This window comes from Bison bison, unplaced genomic scaffold, assembly GCF_000754665.1.
Source record: "Bison bison bison isolate TAMUID 2011002044 unplaced genomic scaffold, Bison_UMD1.0 scf7180017864383, whole genome shotgun sequence".
In the NCBI taxonomy this organism is placed as follows: domain Eukaryota; kingdom Metazoa; phylum Chordata; class Mammalia; order Artiodactyla; family Bovidae; genus Bison; species Bison bison.
In genome coordinates this window covers 4,414,842-4,435,637 of record NW_011494955.1, presented here as the reverse complement: position 1 = coordinate 4,435,637, position 20,796 = coordinate 4,414,842, and the positions used below count along the sequence as shown (strand labels likewise).

At 41.2% G+C, this 20,796-nt stretch overlaps 1 protein-coding gene across 6 annotated transcripts in view; it reads right to left on the bottom strand.

Moving 5' to 3' along the window:
- The window catches only part of ATF1 (activating transcription factor 1), a 66,192-nt gene that overhangs the window by 19,429 nt on the left and 25,967 nt on the right, over window positions 1-20,796 (bottom strand). For 5 of the 6 annotated variants that reach the window (XM_010857816.1, XM_010857820.1, XM_010857817.1 and 2 more), the window contains exons 3-4: window positions 4,040-4,159; window positions 1,473-1,573 (exon numbers count right to left, since the gene is read on the bottom strand). In XM_010857816.1, coding sequence (XP_010856118.1) covers window positions 1,473-1,573; window positions 4,040-4,159 — 221 coding nt within the window. The remainder of the gene's footprint in view (window positions 1-1,472; window positions 1,574-4,039; window positions 4,160-20,796) is intronic. The other variant, XM_010857821.1, reaches the window with a different exon arrangement.

The following is a 20,796-nucleotide window of genomic DNA, read 5'->3' as shown; positions in this document are numbered from 1 at the left end:
GCTTATTTTTCACATACCCCTTCCCCCAAATTCCAGACAAAATTTCTTCTGTTCATTAACTGTTTATTCAGTAGAGTCTCAATTCCTTAACATGGTAACAAGGTTCTAAGTAACGAGGCTCCTGTTTACCTTTTCTTGCTAAACCAACCCGTTCCTCTCTGTACCTTAAATTCCCAGTTCCCAGAACAGGCCAGCTTCTTCAATATCATATAATCCACCTTTATTACCCTGTTTCCTCAGCCTAAGAAGCTCTCTTTCTGCCTCACAAAACCTATTCCTGCTCCTAACTCTCAAAATTTATCAGACTGATAATGAACTAAATCACATATTTTATGAAGTCTTTCCCATTTGTTCCATCAGGCAGGAATGACCCTACACCCTATACAAAATTCTCTTATAAGATCTAAAACCTTATGCATTTGTTTATGTCTTTCAAAAACATTTCATCCTTTTCTGTCTCCCTTTCCTCCTACCCTCTAGTCACCAGGTTTTGTCGATTCTAACACAGAAATGTCTCAGATCCACCCATGTCAAAGATATCCCACTGCTGCTGCTAAGTCGCTTCAGTCGTGTCCGACTCTGCGACCCCATAGACAGCAGCCCACCAGGCTCCTCCGTCCCTGGGATTCTCCAGGCAAGAACACTGGAGTGGGTTGCCATTTCCTTCTCCAATGCATGAAAGTGAAGTCGCTCAGTCGTGTCTGACTCTTCACAACCCCATGGACTGCAGCCAACCAGGCTCCTCCATCCATGGGCTTTTCCAGGCAAGAGTACTGGAGTGGGGTGACATTGCCTTCTCCGGATATCCCACTACCCTATATGAAATCACCCAGGTTATTTTAAAAGCTTTCTGTGAGTTGTACTACTTCAGCTCTCCATTACTTCAGCAAGTAATTATTAAGCATCTACTTTCAGCTGGTCATTTTGATAGGTTCTGGAATCACAAAAAATAATGCATAGACCATGCCCATAAATAAACTGGAATTCTAATAGGATGAGATAAAATACTATAAAAGGAATCAGTTACAGGATGCCACTGAAGAAAGACCTAACCTGGTCTTGGGAAGCTGCAGAGAAATAAACAAAGAATGCTTCCAGGAGGAAATGAGGCCTAGAATGTAGAAGAGTTGTGTTTCACCAAAGGGACACACATAAGGAAGAGACAAAAGCTAGGAGGCTAAGGAAGGGAACACAGAGAAGTTCAATTCTTAAATTCTACAGTCCTTTCAAATTACTATTAAAGTTAACTAAAAGTAAATACAGATATCTAATACTTTGCCAGAAGGTAAGTCTAAATTCCTCCTTAGGACAGCAACAGGGGCCCTTCATAACCTGGCTCAAGCCTATCTCTCTTAACACATGCCTTCTGATACAAACACATGTTTCTTCTTGATGTAATTTGCTTTGTATAACATCATTCAAACTCCTGTGGTTAATATAACACACACAGGATTTGATACATGAGCACTAACCTGTAAGATGGGCGCCGTGCTAGGATCCCGTGGGTTTTCTGTGAGGAGCCTATGCTGTCAGATGAGTCCTGAGACTCCTCACTCTCTGATAAAGATGATACCTGAAAAACAGAACTGGTTTTACTAAGATGAACAAACCAAGTGGGAAAAGAATTAAATTTCATTTTTACTTTCAGAAAAAATGATCTGTCTCCTACCACCCAAATTCATTTGTCATTAAATCTAAGGTCTAAAAGAAGAAAGAAAAAGAAAAAGGAGAAAGTTTATTTCAGGAGTCTAAACTATAGGAACAGGCTCAGAACTAAGATGTCTATCCCCCAAATAAAGCAATACTACTGCACTAGAGTTGTAAATATCAGTCTTGAGACTGATGCACACTACTCAGATTTTTTTTATCATTAATGCTATCTGATTTGGATTTTGGACATGCTTTGAAATGCTACTAGATATCCAACTAATATCTAGTTAATAGATGATGACATTGAAGAGTCTGCTGAATATACAAACCTGTGTGTCAGGGAAGAGCTCTGGGCTAGAAATATGTATTGGAAGTCAGCTCTCTAGGACAGTCCTTAAAGCCACAAGACTGAGTGAGCTCAGGAAGGAGAGATAGGACAAAACCCAGGGACATTCTTAGCAGTAAGAGGTTGGAAAGAAGGGGAGGAACCAGCAAATGAGGCCAAGAATAAGCCACCAGTGAGGCAGGAGGAATACCAAATGAGTGTGGTGTCCTTGAAAAACTAGCAAAGACGAGTATTAAGGAGAAAAGAATGATCAACCATGTCAAATTCTGCTAGCAGGTGAAATAATATAAGGACCCAGGACAACCATTAGATCTGGCAAAGTGGAGGTCACTGGCAAGGGCAGGTACAAACAAGTAAACTTAAAAATCTGTAATAATTAGCTTTATCTCATTTCATAATTGAATTAGTAAATACATGTAGAGCATTTAGTGCACGGCACAGCACAAGCACACATTAAATGTTAACTGCTATTAATAATAAACCTATTGATTGTTTGTGAAAGCCTCCTTGATATTTAACTTGAGATCTGAAAGGCAAGAGAAGCCAATACTGGAGATGTTGAGGAGAAAGCTTTCAAGCAGAGAAAAAAAGGAAAATCTATTAAAACTAGTTAGCACAATAACCATATGAAAGTTTTAAGTTACATCTTACAATTGAGGAAATAAGAATTTTTAAAACGTATTAAATTTCTCATTTTTCTGAAGCTACATTGTGACACTTCTTTAAAAAAAATAAAACAGGCTTCTAGAAAGGACATAATAAATAAATTCTCTACATTACCTATTGTATACAGAAAGCCTTCCCCTAAACTATTTAGACTTAGATCTTAAATTTCCAAAGAAGCTTGTTTTACACTGTATAATCACCTTCAAAAATGAGTTCAAGTGTACTTATACTTTTTTATATCTTAAATCTTTATCTTTTGATAGAAAAGAAAGAACGGGTCATAATCAGTAATAGTTAATAAATAACCACAGTAACAAATAATACAGTAATAATTAAAGAAGATCAGTCGCTTCTGCTTCCTCAAGCATCACAGATATACCATTTCTAATCTAAATCTTAGCTGTTTTGCCTTTTGTCTGCAGATTTACTCCAAAGCCTCCCAGTGAACTCAAGTAAGAAAATAATTTCTAGAACTAAGACATTACTTATAACTAAGAGGAAGAACCTTACTTCTCACTAGCAAGTAAGAGTAAAATCTTCACATTAAAAACTCAGCAAAACCATGCAGCAATCACCTTTCACAAAGGAAAAAACACATAAAGACGCAGCTCCAGAGCTGACAGCCCTGCCAGGTGCTGTATATACTCAAGAGGGAAAACGAGCTACACAGACACTGTATATACTCGAGGAAAAATGAGTTATACAGACACCGCATATGCTCAAGAGGGAAATGAGCTACACAGACACTGTATGAGTTATACAGACACTGTATATACTCAAGAGGGAAAATGGGCTACACAGCTTTTCTTCCAAGACAGCTGCTTCTAAAAATGAGAGATGACCAAAGGCATTCTGAGACTCACAGGAGCCAGAAGATAAAATGGGGAGAAAGAGTAAAAAGCAAAGAACCCAGGATGGCTCTTTCCTTCCTATTGTTGCCAGGTGTAAACAGACAGACAGGTATAAGTAAGAACTTTACAATGAGGGAACTCTCTTTTATTTGATCACCATTAAGCATAAAGTAGGTACTTTCTTATTTTGCTAAGACACTCACATCATTACCCTTTCTTCAGAATTCTCTTTTTCGTGAAGGATACCACTAGGATAAAAAGGTGCTTTCCCTTCAGAAAATCTTTCATTTCCTTAAATTCTAAACAATAACTTCTCCCCAAAATTGCCTTCTGTTTTCACTGGGTAGTATATACATGAAACTAGAAGTTCTAAAACTTTTCCATTCACTTCATTTGTTGTATAGTCCAATCTCTAAGACATCATTATCTTGGTCTATAATATTGAAACTATAGCAACTTCAGTTGTCCAGAGACTCCAGGTTCACAAGTGCCCTCTCTCAGCCACTAAGTCTTTTAATTTCTGTACCGTTTGCACGTGTGGTGGGTGAATTACAGAAGACTGAGCTGTCTGGATGACCCCCTGAACCTGTACTTGCTTTCCAGGAAGAGGTACAATTGTCACTGGCGCAGATCCTCTTAATGACATCTAAGAACAAATAAAAATTCAATTAACATAATATAATACCTGTGCATGTAAGAAGCTGAGTTCTTTATACTAAAAAACACATTTTAGAGCTTATTATATATAACCACATCTATTAATCACACATTAGCTATTTTCTGTGTGCTGGGGATTGCACTAGGAGTATAAAATGAACAGAGTAAGAGTTATAATACAAGCAAAAATATAGAAACCAATCTACTGTGGGAGCAAAGATAGAGTGCTCTTTCAGCTGGGTCTTGAAAGATACATAATTTCCTGATGGTATGCATGGGGAATAGGGTTGGAAGATATTTTGGGTGGTGGAACTGATTGTATAAAAACATCATTGTTCTTCAGGACATGTCATTCTGAAGACAGCTGGTTAAAAAACAATTAAGAAATCAAGGGTCAAAAAGTGAGAGAGGGGCTTCCCTGGTAGTCCAGTGGTTAAGACTCTGTGCTTCCACTGCAGAGGACACAGGTTCGATCCCTGGTTGGGGAACTAATATCCCACATGATTTGTGGTGTGGCCAAGAAAAAATTTTAAATTTTTTAAAAAGTGAGAAATACCAACTTTGGGCAGCATCTTTAAAAAAATTTTTTTTCATGATTCAATTTTTTACTTAAAATATTTTATTTCTGTGGAAAGCAGATGGGGATTTATGGAAATACCACAATAAAATACTAAACCAAGAAAAGTCCACCCGTCATCTTTCAAGACTCAGCTCAGGTTCTACCTCTTCCAAGAAGCTTTCCCAGAAATTTTCAGATCTCTTGCCTTCCCCTAGACTATACTGGTTCTAATCATTCATCCTGGGCTTAAACACAAAATAAAATTCAAGGCTGCTCCTCAAGTTCTGAAAATCACCTTTGTGACTCTTTTCTGTGTATGCAACAGGTTCCCAATAACAATGCCTTATTCACTTTCATTTAAGGTTCTTTATCCTTTCCCAAAGTTGGATTAAAATTCGTTTCACTATCCCCTGAATATCTAAAGGTCATAAAATATTGTATATAAAAATTTATCCAAATTATCAGAAAGGGAGTGTAAAAAAACACCTTTTAAAATTGCATTCTCCCAAAATAAAATACTTAGGAATAAGCCTGACCAAGGAGATGAAAGACTTATAGGCTGAAACTATAAAACATGAATAAAGGAAACATTAGACAATTGAAAGAAATGGAAAGATAGGCCATGCTCTTGGATTGGGAGAGTTAATATTGTTAAAACACAATAATACCCAAAGCAATCTAAAGATTTAATGCAATCCCTCTCAAATTACCACTGATGTTTTTCACCAAACCAGAACAAATAATCCTAAAATTCATATGGAACCATAAAAGGCCCAGAACTGCCAAAGAAATCCTGAAGAAAAAGAACAAAACATGAGGTATAATCCTCCCAGACTTCAACAATACTACAAAGCTACAGTAATCAAAACAGGCTGGTATTGGCATAAAAACAGACATATAGATAAATGGCTCAGAAAAGAGTGCCCAAAAATAAACCCACACACCTACAGTCAGTCTTCAACACAGGAAACAATATTGTATGAATATTGTATATTCATACAATGGGAGAAGACAGTCTCTTCAGCAAGCAGTGCTGGGGAAGTTGGACAGCTACAACACACCCTCTCACTATATACAAAAATAACACCTGACACCGTAAAACTCCCAGGAGAGAACGTAGGTGGAACATTCTCTGACACAAATAGTACTTATGTTTTCTTAGGTCCGTCTCCCAAGGCAACAGAAATAATAACAAAAACAAAGAAAAGGGACCTAATCAAACTTACAAACTTTTACACAGCAAGGAAACCATAAATAAAACAAAAAGACAACCTACAGAATGGGAGGAAATATTAACAAATGATGTGACCAACAAGGGCTTCATTTTCAAAATTTACAAACAGAGCATACAACTCAACAAACGACCCAATCCCCAAATGGGCAGAAGACCTAAATACACGTTTCTCCAAAGAAGACACACAGACGGCCAACAGGCACATGAAAAGATGCTCAACACTGCTGATTTATTAGAAAAATGCAAATCAAAACTATAGGGAGGGGAATTCCTTGGTGGTCCAGTGGTTAGGACTCCAAGTTTCCACTGAAGTGGGCACAAATTTGATCCCTGATAGGGAACTAAGATGGAGAAGGAAATGGCAACCCACTCCAGTGCTCTTGCCTGGAGAATCCCAGAGACGGGGGAGCCTGGTGCACTGCCGTCTATGGGGTCGCACAGAGTCAGACACGACTGAATCGACTTAGCAGCAGCAGGGAACTAAGATGGAGAAGGCAATGGCACCCCACTCCAGTACTCTTGCCTGGAAAATCCCATGGACGGAGGAGCCTGGTAGGCTGTAGTCCATGGGGTCGCTAAGAGTCAGACACGACTGAGCAACTTCACTTGCACTTTCCTACATTGGAGAAGGAAATGGCAACCCACTCCAGTATTCTTGCCTGGAGAATCTCAGGGACGGGGAAGCCTGGTGGGCTGCTGTCTATGGGATCGCACAGAGTCGGACACGACTGAAGTGACTTAGTAGCAGGGAACTAAGATCCTGCACACACACAAAACAATACAATGAGGTACCACCTCACACCAGTCAGAATGGCCATATTTAAAAGTCTACAAATAACAAATGCTGGAGAGGGTGTAGAGAAAAAAAAAAGAACCTTCCTACACTGTTGGTGAGACTGTAAGCTGGTGAAGTAGTGCAGACACTATAGAAAACAGTATGAAATTCCTTGGAAAACTAAAAACAGATTTACCATATGATCCAGCAATCCTACTTCCTGAGCATATATTGGACAAAACCACAATTCAAAAGATACATGCATCCCTACGTTCATGGCAGCACTATACACAATAGGCGAGACATGGAAACAACAGAAACATCCACCAACAGATGAACGGATAAAGAAGATGCAGTATATCTAAACAACGGAGTACTACACAGCCATTAGAAAGAATGAAACAATGCCACTTGCAGCATCATGAATACAACTAGAGATTATCATACTAAGTGAAGTCAGAAAGAAGGATGACACACACCATATGATACCCACTTACATATGGAATTTAAAATACGACACAAATGAACCTACCTATGAAACAGAATCAGAGACAGAGAGAGGAGAGAGTGGTGGTTACCTAGGGGGAGGGTTGAGGGACTGAGTGGAGTGAGAGGTTGGAGTTAGATGTGAGCTTTTATACACAGAATGGGTGAACAACAAGGTCCCACTCAGGTACAGCACAGAGAACTATATTCAATATCCTATGCTACACCATAAGGGAAAAGAATATTTTAAAAAAACATACATACATACACTATTCTTGTCAATATTATTTTCCCTTATGGTTTGGCACAGGATATTGTGTGTGCTCAGTCACTCAGCCGTGTCCAGCTCTTTGCTGTCCAACGGACTGTAGCCCACCAGGCTCCTCTGCCCGTGGAATTTCCCAGGCAAGAATACTGGAGCGGGTTGCCACTTCCTACTCCAGGGATCTCCCTGACCCAGCAATATCTTGCATCTCCTGCATTGGGAGGTGGATTCTTTACCACTAGTGCCATCTGGAAAGCCCCAGCATAGAATATTGCACATATACTCTGGAGAAGGGAATGGCAATCCACTCCAGTATTCTTGCCTGGAGAATTCCATGGACAGAGAAGCCTGGTGGGCTGTAGTCCACCGGGTCACAAAGAGTTGGACATGACTGAGCGACTAACACACACACATATATATATGGAGAGAGAGAGAAGAGAGATTATTATTATTGTTATTAGTTGTAACTGAATCACTTTGCTGAACAGCATTAAGTAACACAGCATTGCAAATCAATTATATTTCGATTAAAAACATACAGAAACCCCTTTATCCAGGGACTGAAAACTGTAGATTCCCAGCACAAACAACTCCATTCAACCGCCCTCACACACTTTAAGAGACAAGACCAAACTCTAGCACACCTTCTGTCAGCTTAAGGCTGTGTCCCTAGGATGACCCAGAACCTTCAAAAGGTCTCCCTGAGAAAGCTTAATGCTGCCAAAATAATTAACTGCTTGTTCTTGCCAATACCTATGACCTCGCTTTTCTTGGAGCACTTAACCTTAGAAAAACTGCAGCTGTCAATCCTTTCTCTGACCCTTGAAATACAAATCTTTTACAACCCAGAAATGTCTCTCTCAAGGACCTGAAAGTCCTCCCTTTGAAATGTAATCACCGAGAAGGAAAGGGCCCTTGTCTACCAGTCTTTGTGGAAGGATGGGAACCTCAATTTGAGAAGCACCAATTAGCAAGCGGATACAGACGGCTTGATCACACTGACCAACCTCTCCACCTAACATCTTCAATACTTTTCCTTTAGGACACCCCAGCATTTTAAAAGGGACCCAACTTTTCTTTCAGCAGAGTTGAGCTTAATTTATGCTGGAGTTTCTCTTCCCTACTGTATGAATGAATTGTGAAATCTTGCTGCCTTTAACAGGTGTCTAACTGTGTTTTTGTTGACAGTATCCCACTATGGAGATCCAGAAATTAATGAGTAAAAATAAACAGAACTCATGAATCTTAAGAGTCTAGCTCTAGAGGTACCATTACACTCAGAGGTTCCCTTACTTTTCAGATCCTAACTAAAGCCAGTTCAGTTCAGTCACTCAGTCGTGTCCGACTCTCTGTGACCCCATGGACTGCAGGATGCCAGGCTTCCCTGTCCATCACCAACTCCCAGAGTTCACTCAAACTCATGTCCATCGAGTCATTGATGCCATCCAACCATCTCATCCTCTGTCATCCCCTTCTCCTCCTGCCTTCATCTTTCCCAGCACCAGTCTTTTCCAATGAGTCGATTCTTCGCATCAGGTGGCCAAAGTAATGGAGTTTCAGCTTCAGCATCAGTCCTTCCAATGAATATTCAGACCTATTTCCTTTAGGATGGACTGGTTGGATCTCCTTGCTGTCCAAGGGCCTCTCAAGAGCCTTCTCCAACACCACAGTTCAAAAGCATCAATTCTTCGGTGCTCAGCTTTCTTTAAGGCCCAACTCTTAAATCCATACATGACTACTGGAAAAACCATAGCTTAGACGGACCTTTGTTGGTACAATAATGTCTCTGCATTTTATATATGCTGTCTAGGTTGGTCACAGCTTTCCTTCCAAGGAGTAAGCGTCTTTTAATTTCATGTCTGCAGTCAACATCTGCAGCGATTTTGGAGCCCAGAAAACAGTCTCTCACTGTTTCCACTGTTTCCCCATTTATTTGCCATGAAGTGATGGGACCAGATGCCATGATCTTCGTTTTCTGAATGCTGAGTTGTAAGCCACATTTTTCACTCTCCTCTTTCACTTTCATCAAGAGGCTCTTTAGTTCTTCTTCGCTTTTTGCCATGAGGGTGGTGTCATTGGTCTATTTGACGTTATTGATATTTCTCCCAGCAACCATGATTCCAGCTTGTGCTTCATCCAGCCCGGCATTTCGCATGATGTACTCTGCATATAAGTTAAATACGCAGAGTGACAATATACAGCCTTGACATACTCCTTTACCAATTTGGAAGCAAGTCTGTTTTTCCATGTCTGGTTCTAACTGCTGTTTCCTGACCTGCATATAGGCTTCTCTGAGGCAGGTCAGGTGGTCTGGTATGCCCATCTCTTTCAGAATTTTCCACAGTTTACTGTGATCCACACAGTCAAAGGCTTTGGCATAGTCAATAAAGCAGAAGTCGATGTTTTTCTGGAACTCTCTTGCTTTTTCAATGATCCAGTGGATGTTGGCAATTTGATCTCTGGTTCCTCTGCCTTTTCTAAATCCAGCTTGAACATCTGGAAGTTCATGGTTCACATAGTGTTGAAGCCTGGCTTGGAGAATTTTGAGCATTACTTTGGTAGTATGTGAGATGAATGCAGTTGTGCAGTAGTTTTAATGTTCTTTAGCATTGCCTTTCTTTGGGATTTTGAAAACTGACCTTTTCCAGTCCTGTGGCCACTGCTGAGATTTCCAGATTTTCTGGCATACTGAGTGCAGCACTTTCACAGCATCATCTTTTAGGATTTGAAATAGTTCATCTGGAATTCCATCACCTCCACTAGCTTTGTTCACAGTGATGCTTCCTAAGGCCCACGTGACTTCGCATTCCAGGATGTCTGGCTCTAGGTGGCTGATCACACCATCATGATTATCTGGGTCATGAAGATCTTTTTTGTGTAGTTCTTCTGTGTATTCTTGAACCTCTCCTTAGTATCTTCTGCTTCTATTGCTGCCAAGTCGCTTCAGTCGTGTCCGACTCTGTGTGACCCCATAGACGGCAGCCCAACAGGCTCCCCCATCCCTGGGATTCTCCAGGGAAGAATACTGGAGTGGGCTGCCATTTCCTTCTCCAATGCTTGAAAGTGAAAAGTGAAAGTGAAGTCGCTGAGTCGTGTCTGACTCCTAGCGACCCCATGGACTACAGCCCGCCAGGCTCCTCCATCCATGGGATTTTCCCAGGCAAAAGTACTGGAGTGGGGTGCCATTGCCTTCTCCGTCTGCTTCTATTAGGTCCATACAACTTCTGTCCCTTATTGTGTTCTTTGCATGAAATGTTCCCTTGGTATCTCTAATTTTCTTGAAGAGACCTCTAGTCTTTCCCATTCTATTGTTTTCCTCTATTTCTTTGCACTGATCACTGATGAAGGCTCTCTTATCTCTCCCTACTATTCTTTGGAACTCTGCATTCAAATGGGTATATCTTTCCTTTTTTCCTTTGCCTTTGGCTTCCCTTCTTTTCTCAGCTATTTGTAAGGCCTCCTCAGACAACCATTTTGCCTTCTTGCATTTCTTTTTCTTGGGGATGGTCTTGATCATTGCCTCTTGTACAATGTCACGAACCTTCGTCCATAGTTCTTCAGGTACTCTATCAGATCTAATCCACTTCCACTGTATAATCGTAAGGGGTTTGATTTAGGTCATACCTGAATGCTCTAGTGGTTTCCCTAATTTCTTCAATTTAAGTCTGAATTTGGCAATAAGGAGTTCATATCTGAGCCACAGTCAGCTCCTGGTCTTGTTTTTGCTGACTGTGTAGAGCTTCTCCATCTTTGGCTGCAAAGAATACAGCCAATCTAATTTCGGTATTGACCATCTGGTGTTGTCCACGTGTAGAGTCTTCTGTTGTTGAATAAGGGTGTCTGCTATAATTAGTGCATTCTCTTGGCAAAACTGTTAGCCTTTGACCAGCTTCGTTTTATACTCCAAGGCCAAATTTACCTGTTACCCCAGGTGCCTCTTGACTTCCTACTTGTGGATTCCAGTCCCCTATAATGAAAAGGACATCTTTTTTGGGTGTTAGTTCTTTTAAAAGGTCTTGTAGGTCTTCATAGAACCGTTCAACTTCAGCTTCTTCAGTGTTACTGGTCGGGGCGTAGGCTTGGATTACTGTGATATTCAATGATTTGCCTTGGAAACAAACAGAGATCATTCTGTCGTTTTTGAGACTGTATCCAAGTACGTGTTTCAGACTCTTGTTGACTATGATGGCTACTCCATTTCTTCTAAGGGATTCTTGCCCACAGTAGTAGATGTAACTAACAGCCATATGAGTTAAATTCACCCATTCCAGTCCATTTCAGTTTGCTGATTCCTAAAATGTTGACGTTCACTCTTGCCACTGTTTGTCCACTTCCAATTTGCCTTGATTCATGGACCTAACATTCTAGGTTCCTATGCAATACTGCTCTTTACAGCATCGGACTTTACTTCCATCACCAGTCATATCCACAAGTGGGTGTTGTTTTTGCTTTGGCTCTATCTCTTCATTCTGTCTGGAGTTATTTCTCCACTGATCTCCCACAGCATACTGAGCACCTACTGACCTGGGGAGTTCATCTTTCAGTGTCCTGTGTTTTTGCCTGTTCATGCTGGTCATGGGGTTCTCAAGGCAGGAATACTGAAATGCTTTGCCATTCCCTTCTCCAGTGGACGACATTTTGTCAGAATTCTCCATCATGACCCATCCACCATGGGTGGGTGGCCCTACAGGGCATGCATGGCTCATAGTTTCTTTGGGTTAGACAAGGCTGTGGTCCATGTGATCAGTTAGGTTAAGTTTTCATTCTGTCTGCCCTTGGATGGGTAAGGATAAGAGGCTTATGGAAACTTCCTGATGGGAGAGATTGCCTGAGGGAGAAACTGGGTCTTGTTCTGATGGGTGGGGCCATGCTCAGTAAATTTAATCCAACTTTCTATTGATGGGCAGGGCTTCCTTCCCTGTTGTTAGACCTGAGGTGGAGGTAATGAAGATAATGGCGACCTCCTTCAAAAGGTCCCGTGCAGCACTGCTGCACTCAGTGCCCCCGACCCCACAGCAGGTCACTGTCAACCCACACCTCCACCAGAGACTCCTGGACACTCACAGGCAAGTCTGGATCACTCTTGTGGGGTCACTGCTCCTTTCTCCTGGGTCCTGGTGCTCACAAGGTTCTGTTTGTGCCCTTCACGAGTCCATTTCCCCAGTCCTGTGTAAGTTCTGGCGGCTCTATGGTGGGGATGATGGTGACCTTCTCCAAGAGGGCTTATGCCATACCTGCAGCAGGCCCTTGCGGCAGGCCACTGCTGACCTGTACCTTCCCAGGAGACACTCAATCACAGTTCTGGCTCAGTCTCTGTGGGTCCTGGTACACACAAGGTTTGTTTGAGCCCTCTGAGACTCTCTGGCGGCTAAGGGTTTTGAGTCTAAACGCAATTTTGCCCTTCCTACCATCTTGCTGGGGCTTCTGCTTTGTCCTTAGACGTGGGTGATGTGATCCAACATTCTCCAGCAACGGTTATTCAGCAACTCGCTGCTGAACAACTAAAGCCAGTCACTCAAATAATGAGGCAAGCTTGTGAGGGGGATAATTTACATTTCTAAAAGGATAAAAGTAAATCATTCCTCCAGAGTTTCTGGTAATCCTAGTGTTTTGTGCAGGCTGTGGATCTGGCACATTTTAAGGAAAAAAGGCACCAGATTTTGTTTCAGCTAGTAGTCATCACTTTGCCTTACTAATCATTGTTTTAACTTCACAAAATGCCTACTACTCAGAGTCCTAAAGCCTTGTGTCTTCCCACTGCCACTCTCAAACATGGCCATCTAAATCCTGAGGTCCTTCTTAAAGAAAGAAAAGGAGAGGGAGCTGCTGTTCCCCACTCCCCCCAATTTTAATCTGTGGTTGAAACACAGATGATTGCCTCCACCTGTTATTTTTCAGCACTGACAGAGCCTTCTGCAATGATAGAAATGTTATAAATCGGCACTATGCAATATGGTAGTTACTATCAAGCATTTGAAATGTGGCTAGTGTGACTGAGGGATGTTTAATTTTATTTAATTGTAATTTAAATTAAAAATGAAATACCCATTTGTGGCTACCACACTGAACAGTTCTAGACCTTAGAGCTGTAGAACCTACTAGTACACCATGGCACTAACCTCAGAATCTCTCTTGGGAGATGTTAGAAGAAGTAGAAAATGATTTTTTGGAGCTGCTCCGGTTAAACTGAGGAGAAGGCAATGGCACCCCATTTCAGTACTCTTGCCTGGAAACTCCCGTGGACGGAGGAGCCTGGTGGGCTGCAGTCCATGGTGTCGCAAAGAGTTGAACACGAATGAAGTGACTCAGCAGCAGCAGCAGCAGCTGCTTAAACTGGGAACTTCGGGGAACTGATTGCCTGTCACACTACGGTAGCTGGGCTCATTCTTATACAAATAGCTGGGCAAAAAATTAGCATAGTGCTTTTTAGCTCCGTAACTGGGCTTCCCTAAGAGTCTGCCTGCGGTGCAGGAGACCTGGGTTTGATTCCTGGGTTGGGAAGATCCCCTGGAGAAGGGAATGACTACCCAGTCTAGTATTCTTACCTACAGAATTCCATAGACAGAGGAGACTGGTAGGCTACAGTCATTGGGGTCACAAAGAGTTGGACATGACTGATCAACTAACACTTTCACCTCACTAACTGGGGGGTCCTTGGACCATAAACACTTGGGTGAGGGAGGCTGGAGAGTTAGTGGAATGGTATGGTCAAGAAACCTCTATTTATTAGAGTATGAATCCAAAGTCTTCTAACTCCAGAAACGGCACATCTATTTCTGGAGTCAGACAGATGTGGGCTGATTTTCAGCTAAAGGCTGTCATTTTCAGCTCTGTGACACTGAACAAATTTGTAACCCCCCAAGGGCCTCAGTTCTCCTTTGTAAATAGAATATTACTTTTTCAGAGTTATAGTGAAGATTAAATAATAAGTAAAAAACAAATGGAATGGGGGAGGTGAAGAGAAAGAGCCTGCATATATATCTCTTACTTGGATCTTGTTTCAACAAACTGTTAGGGAAAAAAAAAGATTTGTTTGTGTACACACACACAACAAATAAGAAAATTTAAATACTGGTTATTTTATGACAATAATAATAACATTTAGGGATGATAATAGTAATGTGGTTATGTTTTTAAAGGAGTTCTTCTGTTTGAGATACAGAATAAAACATTGAAGGCTGAAATGATAACTAGAATTTGCTTCAATATAATCCAGTTGTCGGGGGACCAGAGGGGACAAGGAGCCGTGAGTTTAATAACTGCTGAAACAGGGTGATGGGAACCATAATGGCTCAAACATCTCGTCTTCGGAATGTGTTTGAAATTTTCCATATTAAGTTTTTTGAAAAATACTCAGTGCAACAGTGAACACAATAGTGGCTGATCCTGTGTGGCTCCAGAGCCCAATCCTCTTTGCAAGACATCTTCTTCCTTCTTACCACTGAGTTTTAAAACCTCTCACACTGCATGTTCTCATTTGCTTCCCACATAATAAGTTTATTTGTTTTGCTTTTTCATTTCAAGGAAAAAGAAAGAACAGACTATTCTGACATTTGGAATGATTATTTTTTACTTACTTCAGTATCAACTATGGCAAACCCGTAAGCCCAGGGTATCTGCTCAGTCATTAATGATTGGAGCCATTAATTCAAAATACAAATGAAAAATAAAATGAGTCAAATTTTTACATCTCTTGGTTTATTATTTAAAGATAATTTAACTGTAGTTCTTGTGGTTTAAAAAACATTTTCCCCGTAGTATGCTGTACTTGCCCCAAAGTGTTTCTCTTTCTAGGTCTCTAAAGATTCAAAATGATCTGAGGCTTCCCTGGTGGCTCAGTGGTTAAGAATCCACCTGCCAGCACAGGAGACATGGGTTTGATCCCTGGTCCAGGAAGATCCCACATACCGCGGAGCAACTAAGTTGGTGCACCACAACTATTAAGCCTGCAGTCCAGAGCCTGGAATTGTAACTACTGAAGCCTTTGCACCCTAAGGCCCGTACTCCACAAGTGAAGCCATCGCAAAGAGAAGCCTGCACACTGCAACGAGAGAGCAGCTCCCACTAGTCGCAGCTAGGGAAACACACGTGCAGCAACGAAGACCCAGCACGGCCAAAAATAAATACACTTTAAAACAAGATTGGGCAGAGAGGATTCATACATGGTAAACTGACCAAAGTAAAGAATTCATACTCAAATTACAAACAAAATAAATTCATACTCAGAAGTATGCTTTCAGGAAAATGCCAAACTCAAGTATCTCCTATACAATTCTTATTTTTCTTTAAGTACATATCCTTTTGTACACTCAAGTGTACTTAAAAAGAAAACCTTATTTCACTACGATAAACAGAAACTAGTATCATTTGCTGTAACTATATGGTAACTATAAAAATAATGAAAACAATGCTGCTATTAAATATATTTTGAACTTAAAAACAACATACAATCTTAGGTGTTTCATACTTAATGCTTCTCTGTCCTCTGCTTCTTATATTCTAAAGACTCAAGATTCTAAATCACCAAGCCAAAACCTGAAATACAGTAAGAACAAGTAAAAGAGTAAATAAAACCACCTATCAAGGCGGACTTGAACTGCTCTCAAAGGAGAGGGGAACATTAAGAAGCCAGGGTTTTCTCTAGGTAAAGATAAAAAGGACCACATCATCAGGGTAAGGTAATAAAAGGAACATTCCATAGGTATGGAGGAGGGAAGGGGTAAAGAAAATGTTACTAGTTCTCCAGTAGAACCCAAATTAACATGACCTAGACGGTACAAAAAAAGAAAAGAAGAGCCTGAAACTCTAGAGGTGATTCCCCAGGCACCTGGCAATAGTAAATATTTTTTGGAGAAAAACTCTCATCCTTCGCCACAAAAAATGTCCACAGTTTCTCAAGATTAATGGACAGTAAAGAAAAAATAACCACAAGGTAGGAGGAACAAGATGCAAAAACTACAACAGACAGCACAATCAGACCCAAATGATTTTAAATAATGACAGTATCAAAGATTATAAAACAATTACGCTATGTTTAAATAAACGGTAGGCTATATTTCAAGAAAAGCTTGAAAATATCTTCAGTAAACACAAAACTATAGTAGGTTTGAAAAAGAACCAAACATTTTCTAAAAACGAAGATATTCTTGAAATTTTAAAAATCACTGTTCAGATACACCAAATAAAGCTAAAGTGAAACTTAGTGAGTGGGATTATAGGTATGAAGAAATTATCTGAACTGCAATATGGACAGACAAACAGATGGAAAATGAGAGGTTGAGTGAGAAGGACAAAGAAGAGGATAGACAAATGGCTAAAAGTAGTCTTAGAACAGACCCCAATCCATAGACTCAAAAACCCTGGTAACTCCCATGGGGAATAAATAAGAATTCTACACCGAAACACAATATAAGGGAACCTGCAAAACAACTGAAGGTAAAGAAAAGACTATAAAAGTACCTGAAAGAAAAAAAAAGTTTATATTTAAAACAGCAATAGTCATATCTTAATCTGACTTCTCAAAAGCAACAATGGAAGACAGAAGCCAACAGACTGCTATTTTAAACATGCTAAAAAATAACCTAGAATTCCACGTTCAGGCAAAGTACCTTTTAAAAATGAAAACGAAAGAGGTACTTTCAAGAAACAAAAACTGAGCAGCAGACTTACACCAAAGTAAATTCTAAAGCAGTGGTTCTCAATCAGGAATGATTTTGCCCCTCAACGACATCTGACAGCATGTGGGGACATTTGGGATGTCAGAACTGGGTGGAGGGGTTGGTACTGACATCTAGTGGGCAGAGATGCGGGTGCTGCTAAATGTCCCACAATGCACAGTCCCCCACAACAAAGAACTGTCCAGCCCCAAATGTCCATAGTCCTGAGGCTTTTCTAAAGCAGATACTTAAAAGTCATCTCAAGTGGAAGCTGTGACATGTAAGAAGGAATGAGGAGCAAAAAAACTGATAAATATATGGGAATAAAATGATGAATACATAAAATAATTATGTTTTATGTGACTAAAAGAAAGTAAGACAATAAATGGGAAATAAATATTCTGAAGTTACTGGACTATCTGAGAGGAAAAGTATTAATTAACTTTGGGCTTTACTAAGTAGGCATGCTGTAATTAAGAAAAATCACTAATAAACTAGTAGTGAGTTTATGTATAGTTCAAATTAATACAAGTCATGGCAGGATGGAATGAGAACAATTAACTCAAAAGAAGACAAGAAAGGAGAGAAAAAGAAACATGGAGCGTGTGGGTCGAAAAGTACAAAATAAGATAGTAGAATAAATACGTATCAGTAATTATGTCAACTGTACATGGATCAAAGCTCTGTTAAAAGTCTAGGAGGGACTTCCCTGGTGGTCCAGTGGTAAAGAACCTGCCTGCTAATGCAGGAGACACAGCTTCAATCCCCAGCCTGGGAAGATTCCACATGCCCATGTGCCACAACTTCTGAGCCTGCCTGCCGCAACTACTGAGCCCACAAGCCCTAGAGCCTGTGATGCACAAAGAGAAGCCACTGCAACGAGAAGCCCACGCACCACAATGCAGACCCAGTGCAGCCAAAACTAACTAAATAAAAGATTTTCAGTCTAAGACTACAATGGAATACTGCTGCTGCTGCTAAGTCGCTTCAGTCGTGTCCGACTCTGTGCGACCCCACAGACGGCAGCCCACCAGGCTCCCCCGTCCCTGGGATTCTCCAGGCAAGAACACTGGAGTGGATTGCCATTTCCTCCTCCAATGCATGAAAGTGAAAAGTGAAAGTGAAGTAGCTCAGTCCTGTCCGACTCTTAGCCACCCCATGGACTGCAGCCTACCAGGCTCCTCCGTCCATGGGATTTTCCAGGCAGGAGTACTGGAGTGGGGTGCCATCGCCTTCTCCTCAATGGAATGCTATTCAGTCATAAAAAGACTGGACTCTTGCCAGCTGGGACAACATGAATAGATCTTGAGGGCATTATGTTAAGTGAAATAAGTCAGATACAGAAAGACAAAAACCACATGACCTCACTTACATGTGGAATAAAAACACCACCACCATCAAGCTCACAGAGAAAGACTGGTGTCTGCCAGAGGCAGGGAGTGAGCAAAATGGGTAAAGGGGGTCAAAAGATACAAACTTCCAGTTAAAATACAGCTTAGTCACAGGAAGGCAGTTTACCACATGATGACTATAGTTAATAATACTGTATTGCCTATTTTAAAATTGCTGAGAGAATAAAACTTAAAACTCCTCAGCACAAGGAAAAGAATTTTTGAAACTGTACAGTAAGGGATGGTAATTGGACATACTGTAGAAAAAATTACTCACCTAGTCACGGGCAGTAGCCAAGATGAGCTACCCCACGTCTGAGGTCAGGGGCTGCGGCCTAGAGGAGCTACCCCACGTCCAAGGAGCGGCGGCTGCGCAGGGGCAGGAGGGCCAACAAGAGCTACTCCACGTTCAAGGTCAGGAGGGGTGGCCATAAGGAGATACCCCTCGTCCGAGGTAAGGAGAAGCAGCTGCACTTTGATGAAGCAGCTGTGAAGAGATACCCCATGTCCAAGGTAGGAGAAACCCAAGAAAGATGGTAGGTGTTCCGAGAGGGCATCAGAGGGCAGACACGCTGCAACCATAATCACAGAAAACTAGCCAATCTAATCACACGGACCACAGCCTTGTCTAACTCAATGAAACTAAGCTATGCCATGTGGGGCCACCCAAGATGGGCGGGTCATGGTGGAGAGGTCTGACAGAATGTGGTCCACTGGAGAAGGGAATGGCAAACCACTTCAGTGTTCTTGCCTTGAGAACCCCATGAACAGTATGAAAAGGCAAAATGATAGGATACTGAAAGGGGAACTCCTCGGGTCAGTAGGTACCCAATATGCTACTGGAGATCAGTGGAGAAATAACTCCAGAAAGAATGAAGGGATGGAGCCAAAGCAAAAACAACACCCAGTTGTGGATGGGACTGGTGATAGAAGCAAGGTCCAATGCTGTAAAGAGCAATATTGCATAGGAACCTGGAATGTCAGGTCCATGAATCAAGGCAAATTGGAAGTGGTCAAACAGGAGATGGCAAGAGTGAACGTCGACATTCTAGGAATCAGCGAACTAAAATGGACTGGAATGGGTGAATTTAACTCAGATGACCATTATATCTACTACTCTGGGCAGGAATCCCTTAGAAGAAATGGAGTAACCATCATGGTCAACAAAAGAGTCCGAAATGCAGTACTTGGATGCAATCTCAAAAACAACAGAATGATCTGTTCGTTTCCAAGGCAAACCATTCAGTATCACAGTAATCCAAATCTATGCCCCATCCAGTAACGCTGAAGACGCTTAAGTTGAATGGTTCTATGATGACCTACAAGACCTTTTAAAAGAACTAACACCCAAAAAAGATGTCCTTTTCATTATAGGGGACTGGAATGCAAAAGTAGGAAGTCAAGAAACACCTGGAGTAACAAGCAAATTTGGCCTTGGAATACGGAATGAAGCAGGGCAAAGGCTAACAGAGTTTTGCCAAGAAAATGCACTGGTCATAGCAAACACCCTCTCCCAACAACACAAGAGAAGACTCTACACATGGATATCACCAGATGATCAACACCGAAATCAGACTGATTATATTCTTTGCAGCCAAAGATGGAGAAGCTCTACACAGCCAGCAAAAACAAGACTGGGAGCTGACTGTGGTTCAGATCATGAACTCCTAAATTGAAGAAAGTAAGGAAACCACTAGACCATTCAGGTATGACCTAAATAAAATCCCTTATGATTATACAGTGGAAGTGAGAAATAGATTTAAGGGACTAGATCTGATAGATAGTGCCTGATGAACTATGGACGGAGGTTCGTGACATTGTACAGGAGACAGGGATCAAGACCATCCCCATGGAAAAGAAATGCAAAAAGGCAAAATGGCTGTCTGGGGAGGCCTTACAAATAGCTGTGAAGAGAAGAGAAGTGAAAAGCAAAGGAGAAAAGGAAAGATATAAGCATATGAATGCAGAGTTCCAAAGAATAGCAAGGAGAGATAAGAAAGCCTTCCTCAGCGATCAATGCAAAGAAATAGAGGAAAACAACAGAATGGGAAAGACTAGAGATCTCCTCAAGAAAATTAGAGATACCAAGGGGACATTTCATGCAAAGATGGGCTCAATAAAGGACAGAAATGGTATGGACCTAACAGAAGCAGAAGATATTAAGAAGAGATGGCAAGAATACACAAGAACTGTACAAAAAAGATCTTCACGACCCAGATAATCACGATGGTGTGATCACTCACCTAGAGCCAGACATCCT